Raw genomic sequence first — 14,187 nt, forward strand, 5'->3', positions numbered from 1 at the left:
CCAAAGAATCCTGCTCGTTATGCAAACCTAAGAGGCATACCACAGGACTACACACCAATGATGATTCAGTCAATATTACTAACGCTTTCATAACGGCCTGCCAGAAGGGAACCACTCTTGGGCAGGCCCACCGTATATGTAGAAAAGAACCCAGCTGTGATTTACACCTCCAGCATATGTCTGACGTACCAGGGTACATCCGCTTCAATCTCTCAGGTGTGTAATGCCATCTGGATAGGACTTTACATGCATTTTCCTGCACCAAAACACATATCGAAGCTTTCTGAACCTCCCCACAAATAACTTCCCACTCCTGATCAGAAAAACGGCAATTTAAATCTTCCTCCCAGGCCCCCTGAAAACCAAATGGTCTGGGATCACATCCCCTAAAATATTTATATATATCACTGATATTGGTCTGGGCACCCTCCTCAACGAAAGCCACAGATTTTCCAGACTTTCTGTCTCCTGAGGGTTCTCCCCCCTCCAACCCAATGTCCCCACAAAATGTTGAATCTGTATATAGGAAAAAATGTCCCCCCCCACAGGCCATACATGGAGCACAGCGTATCAAAACTCTTCACCCTCCCCCCTCCCTGCAGCACAGCTTGGAAATTCAAGATACCCACTTGTTCCCATTTTCTCTCCCTGCCCCAAATTTTGGCTCCCATCGCAAAGGCGCCAGTGTCGATATCCTATCAGTCTGTCCCCATGTCTCCACACTTCTCCCCACAATTCCACCAAATGCCTCACATATGGATTTTGTATCCCAGCCAAGATCACTCCCACTCCTTCAGTAGTCCACAAGTAAGAACTCATCGGCCTATGTGGGCTATATGACTACTCCAACTGACTAGTGGGCTTGGTTATCCCCCTCTCCCAGTCCATGATCATCTGCAGTTGGGCAGCAAAATAATACCACTCAATATTGGGCACTGCTCTACCCCGCCCCCCTCTCAGACCACCACAATACTTGTCCAGCCAAACGGGGATGCCTACCCTCCCATATAAACTGTGACAAAAAGCCCTGCAATTGTTTTAAGTGTCCATCTCAGAACCGCCACTGGCAGCGCCTGAAACAGAAATAACAATCTAGGCAGCATGTTCATTTTCACCACTGCCATACGCCCCCACCAAGAAAGCCACAATCCCTTCCATCGGGACAACTCCACCCGAATTTGGTCTATTATCTTCCCATAATTATACACCATTACCAAGTCCCTAGGAATCTGAATCCCCAAATACCGAATGTGGCGCTTGGCCCACTTGAACGCAAACAATGCTCTCAATCTACTTTTCTCCCCGTGGGTCAAAGAAATCCCCAATAGCTCACTTTTATCCATGTTAACCCTTAGGTCATCATATCGTTCAAATTCCCTAAGAATCTCCAACACCGCAGGTAGTGTCTGCTCAGGATCAACCACATAAAGTAGCACATCATCCTCAAACAAAGCAATATGATGTTCCATCCCCCCAACCCAAATACCCCGAAAATCTGGATGCTGACGTATCATTACTGCCAACGGTTCTATGTACAGTGCAATGAAGAGGGGACAAGGGACATCCCTACCTAGTCCCTCTACCTATTGGGAAAAAGGGTGTATACCCCCCATTAATAATAAGGCATGCCTTTGGAGTTGTATACAAGGCTGCCAGCCAAGCCCCAAAATTATCTCCCAGGCCCATGCGATTCATCACTTCTCGCAAAACCCCCCAGCTTACCCGGTCAAAGGCCTTCTCTGCGTCTACAGCCAACAAAGCTGTACTAGACCGGGATCTTTGTGCCTCCCATATTAAATGGCGAGTACGCCTTATGTTATCCCCTACCTGCCTCTTTGGGATAAACCCAGATTATCTATATGGATCAATTTTGGCAACACTCTAGCCAACCTGTTAGCCAGGACCTTAGCTACTATCTTTGCATCCACATTCAGAAGTGAAATAGGCCTATAGGCACCACAAACCATGAGATCTTTCCCAGGCTTAGGCAGAACCATTATCCCAGCCTTAGACATGGATACCAGGAGCCCATTGGCTTCCAAAACTCCATTTCCCACCCGCACCAATAAGTCTCCCAGCTCCTCCACAAAACATTTATAAAACCTAGCCAAATAGCCATCTAAACCTGGTGCCTTACCATTAGGGAGTCGTTTTATCACGCCCTGTACCTCCCCTAGTCTAATGGGTTCCCCAAGCTGAGCTCTTTCAGACTCTTCCAATCGTTGTAATGGAACCTGGTCCAAATACTGAGCTATATCTGCAGCCAGTGTATCCTCAGAAGCACTATATAAATCTTGATAGTATTTCACAAAACGATTTCCAATGTCTGAATCAGCATAGTGCCAACCTCCCCTATTATCTTTCATCTTTTGAATAAGGGAGCGCCCTCTATTCCCCCGTAAATAACGGGCCAACATTGCACTTGATTTATTGGCAAACTCAAAATATTGCTGCTTTAGCTTGGTTCTCATAAAATCCACATCTGCCATCTGCAATTGTGCTATTTCCCCTCTCACTTGCTTAAGGTCTTCCCATACCTGCAATTTAGGGTTTCTTTTATGCAGCTTTTCTAAGTGCAATAACCTCATCTGCAAAGTCAGCGAGTGCTGCTCTTTTTCCCTTTCCTTGCGCGACCCCCACTTAATCAAGGCACCTCTCACCACTACCTTCATCGCATCCCATAACACCCCATCAGTTACTGCTGATCCATTAAAGCGATGGAACTCTTGAATAGTAAGCTTAACATCTTCCTGCACTTTTTCATCTCCAAGCAGTGACTCATTAAGTCTCCAGACTCCTTGTCGCCTGCATTGACCCAACCCAGTTAATTTAATCCACATTGACGTATGATCAGAAACACAAATGGTCTCTATCTCAGCAGCTCCCACCATATGCCATCCATTGCGATGCACCCATAACCCATCTATCCGGGAATAAGTCTGCGCTGCATGTGAGTAAAAGGTGTAATTTCGCTGCACCCCATGTAACAACCTCCAAACCCTTCAAAAATTGTAACAATGCTTTCCACCCAGGGACACTCTGCTGCCCTCCTCCTGTGGAGTGATCTAGTCTTGCATCCGGGAACATATTAAAATACACCCCCTACCACGACCTGCCCTCCTACAAATCCCAAAATTTCTTCTTTTAATGTTTGAAAGAATTCCCTCTGCCCCACATTCGGAGCATAAATGTTAATCAATGTCAGCCACACAACGCCCACTGGTATCTCACACCTTTTTAATCACAAACCCACGTTTGTCTTATCAAAATGGCCACTCCCCGAATCCTTTTTGGTCCTATTTCCTGATGTTCCACCACTTCCCGAAAAGGCTTACGACACAGCATGTATCTCTCGATGTTAAGTATGTTTCTTGCAAAAACGTTACATCCCACTTCAGCCTGCCCAATTCCTTAAATACTCTACTGCGCTTCCCCTGATTATTTAGCCTGTTTACATTCCATGTACCCACCAATAAAGTCTCTCCCCTCCCCACCCGCCCCTTGTCCCCTCCCCTTTCCCACAGGCAATCTCTGCCCTCCCCCTTGCTCCAACATATCCCCACCCTCCCCCTTCCTCTCCATCCCTTTAGCTGATCTCTCTATCAGTAAATCAGCCATCCCACGAGGAATCAACGCACTCCCCAGGACTTTAACCTCTCAAAACCTAATCCCTAACCCTCCCATCACCCTGCATTTACCCACATCCATAAGTAATGCCACACTGGGAAAAGACCAAGGGGCCATCGAGCCCAGCATCCTGTCCATGACAGCGGCCAATCCAAGCCAAGGGCACCTTGCAAGCTTCCCACTGCATTCATTCATCCCATACCCTTCTACCCAACCTCCCTCCATCCCCAAACTTGCATAATTTTAATTCCCTCACCCAAAATCCCTCCAGTTCCATCTCACACCTCACCAGCTTCCAACTTATTCCCATGCTCCCCTGCCCTCCCTCCCCTCGAGACCCCCTATACATAGTACTCCCTAAATAATTGCTTATCTGCATAATGTTCTCAATGAATTAATCAATCTTCCACTAGTCCGCATAAGTCTGTGTTCTTTCAGGAAGCTTGCTTGTCAGAATTCTTCCCCCGATCCACCACCCTCTGCCACGCTGAATCCGCTCTGGGTTCCTTGGCAGTTTCCAGTAACTCCTTCTGAATTGGAACATCTCTACACCCCAAAGATCGCAATGTTAACCATGCTTCATCCAGGGTCTTTACTTTACGTGATTTACCGTCCACCATTAGCCACATCCCAAATGGGAATAGCCACCTGTACCGGATCCCCTTTGACCTCATAAATATTGTGGCTTCTCGAAAGGATAGACGCTTTTGCAAAGTAGTCCATGCCATATCTTGAAACACTCCAATCTTAGTTTTTCCAAAGAACCTTTTTTTGCTGCCTCGCTTTAGATAATATCTTCTCCTTCATGGGGAAGTCAGCAAAACACACTACAATGTGCCTCAGGTTAGATTCTCGCTGTGGGCCAGCCACTCTGTGCGCTCTCTGGATGCGGAGGTCTGGTAGTTGACCACCTTCCTCAGAATTCAAAATGAACCCACACAACTCTCGAATCACTGCTTCACAGTTGCTAAATATATCCAAGTCAGGGATTCCTTTGAATCGCAAATTGTTTTGGCGCGACCTATTCTCCAGGTCTTCCACCTGCTCCCTGAGTTGTTGTAATTCCCGCATGTCAACATTCACCACTTTATGCAGTTTCCCCATGTCCTGCTTAAGAGTCTCCATCCCCTCCTTCACCTTACTGACACACGTTCCCAAGTCGTGAATTTCAACCTAAACCTTATTCACTTGTTCAGAACCCTTATTTTATCATCCTCACTTTAATATTCCCTTATCTCTTGTTTGTCCTGTTTGTCTGTCCTAATTAGATTTTAAGCTCTGTCGAGCAGAGACTGTCTCTTCATGTTCAAGTGTACAGCGCTGCGTACATCTAGCAGCACTTTAGAAATGATGAGTATTAGTAATAGCCCTGATTTCTCTTAGGGCAGTTTGTATATCCTTTCGGACCCCCGCCAGATCAGCCTTCAAGTCTTGAAACCAAGCCACTACTTCCGGATTTTGCAATCTCGCCAGCCTCAAGTCCCTCCTCAGCGTGCTCCTCCCTGGCCGCAGCCGGAATCGCTGCCATCTTTGCTTCACTCTGCTCTGGCCCTGCCGAAGCCAGTGTTTTCTTTTTTTTTTCATTTCAATTTAAACATTACAAGTTACATAAATTCACTTGCCATTGCAATACAGAGAATTCAATTATAGATATATTATAAAGAAATCAGATAACTCTTCCTTAGACCACATAAAAGTAAAGGGCGTGACAAAGAAAAATTAAGGAGTTATACAGCAAGAAAAAAAAAATTAATCAGTAATTGGCCTGGCCATTTTCTACTCTCTTATTCTCTACCTCTATTTCTGGATCCATCAGGTGCCTTAATTTCAAAAAAGCACTAAGTTGTTCAGGTTTCCAAAATACATACTTATTTTCTAGGTAAGTTACTATGCATTTGCATGGGTAGGCTAATAAATATTTAGCTCCTATCGATCTCGTTTCCTCTCTTAATGCTAGAAAATTTTTCCTTCTGTCTTGGGTAGTTCTTGTGACATCAGGATAAATCCAAAGTCTGTAACCGCAAAAAGTTTTCATAGAGTTTTTAAAGTATATCTTTAGAACCGAATTTAAGTCTTGCTCGAAAACAAATGAGACAATTAAAGTGGACCTTTGTGTTATATCAGACAATGAATTTTCCAATATAGCAGAAATATCTTGCAATCCTTCACTTTCAATCTGTTGAAGTTTTTCCCCAGTAGCAAATTGACCTTCTAAATTTCGATTCTTTATTGGCAAGTAAAAAGTTTTGTTTAGTGGGGGGGGATTGCTTCAGAAGGAAAGTGTAAAACTTCAAGCAGGTATTTCTTAAAAAGATCTATAGAGAGTTTATACCAATTACAATCGGAAAATTTAAGATCCTTAGGTTCAATCGTCGGTTATAGTTCTCTATTTGCTCCACCTTTCAACATAGCTTAGTAATATCTGCCACATTAGTATTGGAAACAGTTTTTATTTCTGTTACCTCAGTTTGTAGATGAAGAAATTGCTGTTTTGTTTCTTGTTTGGTTTCTTCTAACGATGTCACCAAATTATCAAGTTTAGTCCCCAAAAGTATAGTCTCCTGTGCTGAGGTAGAGACCACTGATGTTAAATGTTGTAAGGCCCTCCATATGGAATCCAGGGTTACCACCACGGGAGCATTCTTGTTCTCCATTTCCTTCCCCACCTTTTCTTCAGGGGAAGCCCTGCCAATAGAAGCACTTTCCGCGCCGACCTGCGACGCCCCTGCACTTCCTGCCTCACCCCGATTAGGTGCCGGCCGTGGTGGAGGGTTGAGATCAGGAGGCAATAACGATGTTTTGTGTCCCAGAAGAATAGAGTCTCCTTTCCTGATTTCTTGAGCGGGAGTCGCCATTCCAGCTTGAGACATTGCTGTTGTATAGCGGTCCAGTGTCTGCTGGACCAGGGATGAAGTCCTGTCCGATGGCAGACGGACTTTTACCATTCCCTTTCTTTTCGTGTGGGGCATATTGAAGAATTCAAAAAAGGTAACGCCAGCATCGAGCACTGCTTACTACACAACACGCATGGCCGCCATCTTGAGTAACTAAGCCAGAGTTTTCTTTCTCTGATCCGTCAAAAAATGGAATCGCTCCTTCTTCGGCGGCATACCTCAGGGACCTTTCCCCTTTGATGCACTCTTCGGGGATGCTGCACAAGTCTGTGGGATTTGCTCGCTCTAAACAATGCCCCAACGGAGCTCCGCGTTCAAAGCTGCCATCCCGGTCCGTGACGTCACTTCCTCTCTGTGGGTCTGACTTTTTGATGGTTCTCCAGATAATTATGTTGTTGATTTTAATTGTCCATATTTTTATGGATATTATTATTGTTTGAATTACCAGTAAGGCTATATATGTTTCTATATATTATATATAAATTTTATATAGTATTGTTATCTATATATGTTCATATTTTTAACACGTTATGATATTTTATTTATTATGTAATGGTTTTTATAATATTTTTTTGTGTGATTGCTTATTGTAGCCCCTGACGCAATCCCTTTGGCCGAAACACGGCCTGTGACAGGCAACTTTCTGGTATTTGGTATTATTAATAAAGCTCTATATATTATACTGATCTGCTGTGTTATTTTCCAGGTTGAAGTTTGAAGATCAGTTGCCTTGTTGTTTTTTGGGACCTGCTATGCCAGGGAGACAGCCATCCCGCTCTGAGACCAGTGTACTGGGAGGACTCTCAATCAGGCACAGACAAGCCTCAAACCGCTGCCCTGGGAGACAATTCCAATCTTGCTGCACCAGTCCAATACATGTCCACCACCTGTGGAGACAGAATACTGGCCACTACCTCATCTGTATCACTCCTTTATGCAGTGATGCTGTCACTGTAAAAACTGCGGTCTTCTGTCTCCATTTGTTGGCATAAACCCATAAGTCTGGATTGGTCTGGCAGGATAAGGAAATGCTGTTTATGTTTTGAAAGATGTTCAATGAAGACGGTGAAGAGAGATGATTATTTTGCTCATGGTTCTGCACATGCAGAAAGAGACCCTTACCTTTGGCCCCTTAAGCTTGCATAATGTGTGCAAGATAGTCTTTAATGTCCGCATGGGAAGCTCATTCTTGTGCTGTTTCATCTTGTCCTTGGGAAACACCTTCATGAAATTGTGGATATCCAGCAGAATCCTGTCTAGGTTAATGGAATTTATTGATTCAGGTAGTAGTCGTACCATCCTCCAAAGACACTATCAAGAAAATGAAGGAACACAAAATATTGAAATAATCAGTTTTTGTCTATCACTTTAGAGAACCAAAAGAAAGAACTTAATGTTTAGAATTTGCATATTTAGAGAATCTCAAGAGGTGTGGGAGAGTCCACCTATATGGTAGGAAAATTCTACTGGCTCCTGTATGGCTTAAGGAGGTCAATATGAACAGAATATCAAGTTTGCGAACAAGTAAATTGATGCAGAATTTCAATGACCTGTGACCATTAGGGACTCACCTTCATGACTAGTTCAGAGAATTTGGGGGAGCTGGCTGTTGCTAGAAGGCTGTCTTGAAGCAGCACAAGTAGGGCACTGAAACCAACACCACATATAATAATGGTAAACTTGCCCCTCAAAATATTCTCAGTCATACAGAGTCCAAATATTCCATAAACTAATCCAGAAATTAATTTCAATTTGCTTTCGGCCAACAGAAGAAATTAACATTTTATTTGGTGTGCCATTAAATTGAAGTCTACAAAACAATTCTCTCACCTCTATCAAGCACCTCATTAGATTATGCATATACACTCTTTTTTTCTATTTCATCAGTCTTCAAAAATGCAGTCTGTGTCACCCCCTCCCCCCCCCCCCCCCCCCAAAAAAAAAAAAAATACACAGTTTGGTTATTAGGTGGAGATACTGTGTCCAAAAATCAAATGATGTTATGTTCCCCATCAATATTTATTTACTGGTGCTTATATCCCACATAATCTGAATGTTAATTATTCAATTCTATGCGGATTACAATAATTAAGATTAGAAATGCAAATATATTTTTTTACAAGTATGAAGAAAACAGTCAGAATTGAAAAGAACAAATATATAACATTTGCTGTTAAGTTCCATTATATAACAATGCAAAAATTTGTTAAAAAGGAATGCCTTGAGAAATTTGCAAATTAGATAGTTGGTAATCCTTTTTTGTCTCACTAGGGATGGTGTTCCACCATTTTGAACCTGTACATGAGAAACCTCTGTTCAATATCTAAGGTTAAGGCTAAGAAATTTTCTTTGTTTCAAGCAGGTGTAGTGTGGAATTCATTACCTTCTGAGATAAGAATATGTCATCATGGCATTTTTAGGAAAGCTTTAAACACTTATTTCAAAATTTCTTGTTACTGGAATCATGAGTTGTGCATTACGCTTCTGCTTTTATGAGAATATTCTGTGACTGTTAATTATCAGTCATTATCTAGTAACATTTTGTTGTACTTCCTTAGTAATAAACAAGTTTTTTTGTTACCTGCACAGAACATGAATAAGGAAGATGCGGGATATAAGAATCATAATAAGATCAGCAAACACAACTGCCAGAATGCACCATTTGACAGATATGCCTGTTGAAGATTCTACTAGTAATCAATACTAAGTCAGATTCTGTTTGTTCTTGAAGAGCAAAACTGATGTATTCTTGAAAATAAAGGATGAAACCTTAATCCTTTTAAGTTCCATAGCATCTCCAGAACAGAAATGTTCACATACCTCAAGATGTTTGTCTGATCTGATTTTTCAAGAACCTTTACTACCAAGAGGTTAACTGATCGGATAATCTGCTGCCCTTCCTCTAGGTCCTCCACACGCAAGTCAAGCATTAGAGTGATGAGGCCATGCATCAAATCTTTCAGTACGCCTGTAGATGCTTCTCGGGCCAGGTTCTCGATCTGAAACAGCTATCCATAAGATTTGTAATTAGAACTACCTACACCTTAGATAGTATGCAATGCATACTTTAAGTCAATTGGACCTAGAATGGCCTCAGTTCAGTGCTCCTAGAGTGGAAAAGATGCAAAAAAAATCAATGTTGTATACACCAAATGACAATAAGTTCCTTAGCATCCTTTCTAAAAATGTAAGATAAATACTGGTCTCAAATGAAGATTTAAGAGCAGGTTAAACATTCCTTTGGGATCTCATGTACAGCAGGACCTAAATGAGGTTAAGAGCTACACAGACTAGATAATTTCTTGAGGTCCTTTGCAGCCCCATGTTTCTATGGTTCTAGGAGTAAACACCAGATAGTCCTGTTTATGGTACATATCACTTCTAAAATGGTAACCTTACCGAGATCATGTTGCCAATGATGCAGCTGTATAGACGTACTATCTCATCCTTTTCCAGCTTCTCATCAGCCATGTGTGTATAATACACCAGACGTAATTGCATGAATGTAGCAATCAGGAACTGGTCAATGTGGCCAGACATGGCTTCTGCTTTGTCCTCTTGTCTGAGGACTTCATCAATCTATGGAAATGAGGGGGATTCAGCACAGGTTAAGAGACAAGCAGACCCCCCCCCCCCCAAAAAAAAACAAAAACATACCCAAGACCACAGGGTTCTGAAACTGCTACCCCCCCTTCCATCTACAATGTTAAAGGAAGCTGGAATCCAATGAGTCAGATGGCCCCTGTGCACTTTGTTTTGTCAGCAGGGATAATCTGAACAGAACGAAGTGTCCCAGACACTGCAGTTCCATCAGTGTGCAACTCATCATTCTCAGTGGTGCTGTAAACACGATGGATCCCTCATCAATGCTTTGCATCCCACTATATTAGCCACTACCCTCTGCTCTTACCTGTGCAAGTGCCTGAACACTGGCATTAATATCTCCGCTGGCAACCTGTGAGATCACAAAGTTAATGGTGGAAGCTGTATTACTGTGCATGTCATCAAAATGCGGGGATACTGCACGGATCCTACAGTAAGAGAGGGAAACCATCAATAATGAGATATTTGGTAAACCTGTTATACAAACAAGACAACCTACTACAGAACCTTCCAACACCCCAAGATCACCTCTCTCTCTCTCAAAGTTCTAAACTGAAAGTTTTTACCACCACCCATTTACAAAGTGCACATACATCTCCCCATAGTAACAACTCACTTAGGTTTGGGAATTAAGACTGGTTCAAAAATGTCATCCAGTTTGTGCTGTACAAGGGCAGGCATTTCACATCGCACTGTGCCACTGTCATTCTCAATTTCATCCAAGTCCAGCTGGAATTCTTGTGGAACTGAATGTGATGTATCCGAATGCCCAAGTGTACGGGCTTGACTGAGAAAAGGAGGAAGATGATGTTAGTGAAGGAAAGGAACTAGATTTTATCTTCAACCATGGAAAGGAGAAAATTAGTTTTTACCTGATAATTTCCTTTTCTGGAATCCTGCTAGACAGTCCAGACAAATGGGTTGTGCCACCTGCCAGCAGATATTGAGACAGAGAACACTACAACCTTCTCAGTGATGTCAGCACTAGTATAAGTAATATGCAGCCTAACCATCTTCCAGAATTATATGTTCAAGCTATATCTGCTCACAGATTAAAGAATTTCACTATTTAGAGACAAAAAAGATAAGCATTGGCTGTTCCTGTCTGTAACTGTAGGAACTTCCTCATCCTCTTACTGGCTTGTTTTCTGTTGTTTTCCTGCACTTTCCAGATTTCTTTTCTGTCTTTTGGAGTGCGTTTGTGTGAAATAGTCTGTCCCAGCTTACTAAGGGAAGAGATAGGAGACTTGGTACTTACAATCAGGACAGCCTTCTTGTCTACATTAAAGTCTGTATTCTCACCAGATGCTATGGTGTCCTTGAACATCTCATAGAACTGGGTTAAGTAAATCCCCATAGACAGTTTGTCTGGCTCCCCTAATGATGCAATCTCCTTGCCAGTCATGATGGGAGACATGCCAAACTTTCTGCAATGTCAAAAGCCAGCTACCCCATTTCCACCCCTGGACTATCATCCTGGTAAGCCAGGCATCCACCCTTCTCAGGACCTGCTCCACACATCACCAGCCAGATCGATCCTATGGTGAGACACAGCCAATTGTAACAGTGGATTTCCCAGGAATGCTAAAAAATCATTCTGCACATTCCTTAATCTCCACTTCCCCAACTGTAAAGGTCTAAAATACAAACTAACGCATGCGTCAACCTTTTCATACCTGAGCACACAATTCTGGAACGCGCTACCGCGCAACTTAAAAACAATTTATGAACTTCCGCAAATGACTGAAGACCCATCTCTTTAACAAGGTATACCACAAAGATCAACAAACGTGAACTCCTCCACATACATCCAGAATTGTCCTATAATATCTGCTTGTTATACTACTATCATGTTTTATCGTTATAATGTTACCCAAGATCCTTCTGTAATACTAAATGTCTATTTTCTTATATATTTCCATCATTCATGATGTATTGTAAGCCACATTGAGCCTGCAAAGAGGTGGGAAAATATGGGATACAAATGCAATAAATAAATAAAATCAACACACAAGAGCTAGTTTCTCCTATCTCATCCTGTTACACCAGTCCAGACAAGCAGGAAGCAAGCTTACTTTGACAGAGGACAGGCGGAGGCCACAGCTGCCTTTAGGACATTTCACCCCATAAAGCAGTCTCTGCTGTAGCTTGAACATCAAAGTGATAACGCTTTGCATAAAGTTTAGGGAAGATTCAAGTAGCCACTTTACAGATATCCTCTGGCAAAAATGTTCTGCATTTTGCCCAGAGGAGGCATGCATCCTCAGAGCCCTCTCCAGGGTCTGTTTTAACCACTTAATTAGCAAGCCAAGGCAATGGCCTCCCTAATCCACATACCCAGGGTGCATTTTGAGGCTGCTTCATCTTACCAATGACCACTAAACAGAACAGCACTTCTGGAATGGATTTGAAGTACCGCAGAAGGACCCTGCACACAGAAAAAAAAATAAAAAAATGACAAGTTTTGAAAGGCCAGAAGTGAGAATATCTTGGTAAAAATGATAGCACTGGCTGAAAGGTACTACTTTTTTTTTTTTGTTACATTTGTACCCCGCGCTTTTCCCACTCAAGGCAGGCTCAATGCGGCTTACATGGGGCAATGGAGGGTTAAGTGACTTGCCCAGAGTCACAAGGAGCTGCCTGTGCCTGAAGTGGGAATTGAACTCAGTTCCTCAGGACCAAAGTCCACCACCCTAACCACTAGGCCACTCCTCCACTCCACTTTCAGAGATAACTTGGGAGATGTGTAGAGCCGAAAGTCTGCCACAAGATTCTTACAGTTGTCTTCTTCAGGGGAGGCCCCATTAAAGTTGGAACAATTGTGTACAGAGGAGGATGAAGGTTCTTGTCCCTCACAAAAAGTGAGGCACATCCAGATAAGAGAACTAAGGAAACACACTGAACTTGGCTTCAAACACACCGATGCTGCCACCTGAACCTTTAAAGAACTCAAATGCAAAGCCCTTACCTAGACCCCTCTGAAGAAAGGCCAAAAAGTCAAAGGGATGCCTGTATGCCATTGCAAAACACTCATCTCTCTGCATCAGGTCTCATGGAGGAGCCATACATGGACTTAAGCCAGAGAGCAGAGCTACGGTAAGTTTTTAATAGGGTGGAAATGATCGCTGTGAAATACCCTTCTCTTATGTAATTGGTTCCTTTCAAGAGTGGGGGGGGGGGGGGGGGGGGGGGGGAGAGAAGAAGAAAGGGAGGGAGGGAGGAACTCACTGTGACAGAACAGTGTGTTTTAAACCTGTAAAACTGTCTTTATTAAACCTTGCATTTCTCTAGTTTGGCCAGCAGGTGGTGCATGTTTTATGCTAAAGCTGTTATAGAAAAGTGAATGCACTCTTTTAATTTCATTCAGGGAAGAAGTGAATCTACAGTACTGTGAGCAGTATACTTTTAAAACTTGTTGACTGGGCTCTGATTGGCCTGGAGTTTGAAATTACCCAGCAGTTGCTGGCTGTTGCTTAGCCAGGGAGAAAAGAGAGACAGATCTCTTTGCCGAGGCTCTGTGAATAGTTATATATCCTGATCTTCCCAGGTACTGTTTAGACAGTATACAAATGTTTAGTGTTATAATTGATCCATATATCAGTTACCCGTTATTGCTTGCTGATTGCACATTTTTTATTCCTTGTTCAATTTTTAAGGCAATAAGTAATTGTTTATTGCCTCTGCCTATCTGGCCTGATAAAGAATCCTGGTGGTTTGTGTGTTGGGTCTGTGAGTGCTTTCTGGGAACTGAGGGACCCACTGGGAGTGTGGTTTCCAGTAACCTAGGAATCACTGGGGATAATTTGGGAGCGGGAGGCAGTTGTAATTCAGCCAGTGGGAGGAGGGTGCTAGCGTAAGGCAAAAGTGGCAGGTGCAGGCAGACTTGAGCTGTGCTGGGCACAGACCCTCTAAGTGGCTGCGGGGTAACCCCAGGCAGCTGGCTCAGCATTTTGTGACACTCCTTGAACTATCCTCAAACCACAACTCTCCTTTCAGTCACTGCTCTTCTATCGGCAAAAGTTATCTTTAGTACAGAAGGCAGAAGAAGGTGAAATTAGGCCTT

At 42.9% G+C, this 14,187-nt stretch overlaps 1 protein-coding gene and 1 non-coding gene across 4 annotated transcripts in view; both read right to left on the reverse strand.

The window, feature by feature from the left end:
• Positions 1–14,187, reverse strand: part of CKAP5 (cytoskeleton associated protein 5) — a 421,631-nt gene that overhangs the window by 69,935 nt on the left and 337,509 nt on the right. For all 3 annotated transcript variants that reach the window (XM_030200874.1, XM_030200876.1, XM_030200875.1), the window contains 6 exons: positions 10,741–10,911; positions 10,432–10,552; positions 9,921–10,100; positions 9,342–9,529; positions 8,093–8,168; positions 7,644–7,832 (listed from right to left, as the gene is read on the reverse strand). In XM_030200874.1, coding sequence (XP_030056734.1) covers positions 7,644–7,832; positions 8,093–8,168; positions 9,342–9,529; positions 9,921–10,100; positions 10,432–10,552; positions 10,741–10,911 — 925 coding nt within the window. The remainder of the gene's footprint in view (positions 1–7,643; positions 7,833–8,092; positions 8,169–9,341; positions 9,530–9,920; positions 10,101–10,431; positions 10,553–10,740; positions 10,912–14,187) is intronic.
• Positions 10,247–10,357, reverse strand: LOC115469770. The gene has a single exon (XR_003942049.1). It is a non-coding gene; the product is annotated as a small nucleolar RNA SNORD67 (small nucleolar RNA).

The sequence above is a fragment of the Microcaecilia unicolor genome, chromosome 4, assembly GCF_901765095.1.
Source record: "Microcaecilia unicolor chromosome 4, aMicUni1.1, whole genome shotgun sequence".
In the NCBI taxonomy this organism is placed as follows: Eukaryota; Metazoa; Chordata; class Amphibia; order Gymnophiona; family Siphonopidae; genus Microcaecilia; species Microcaecilia unicolor.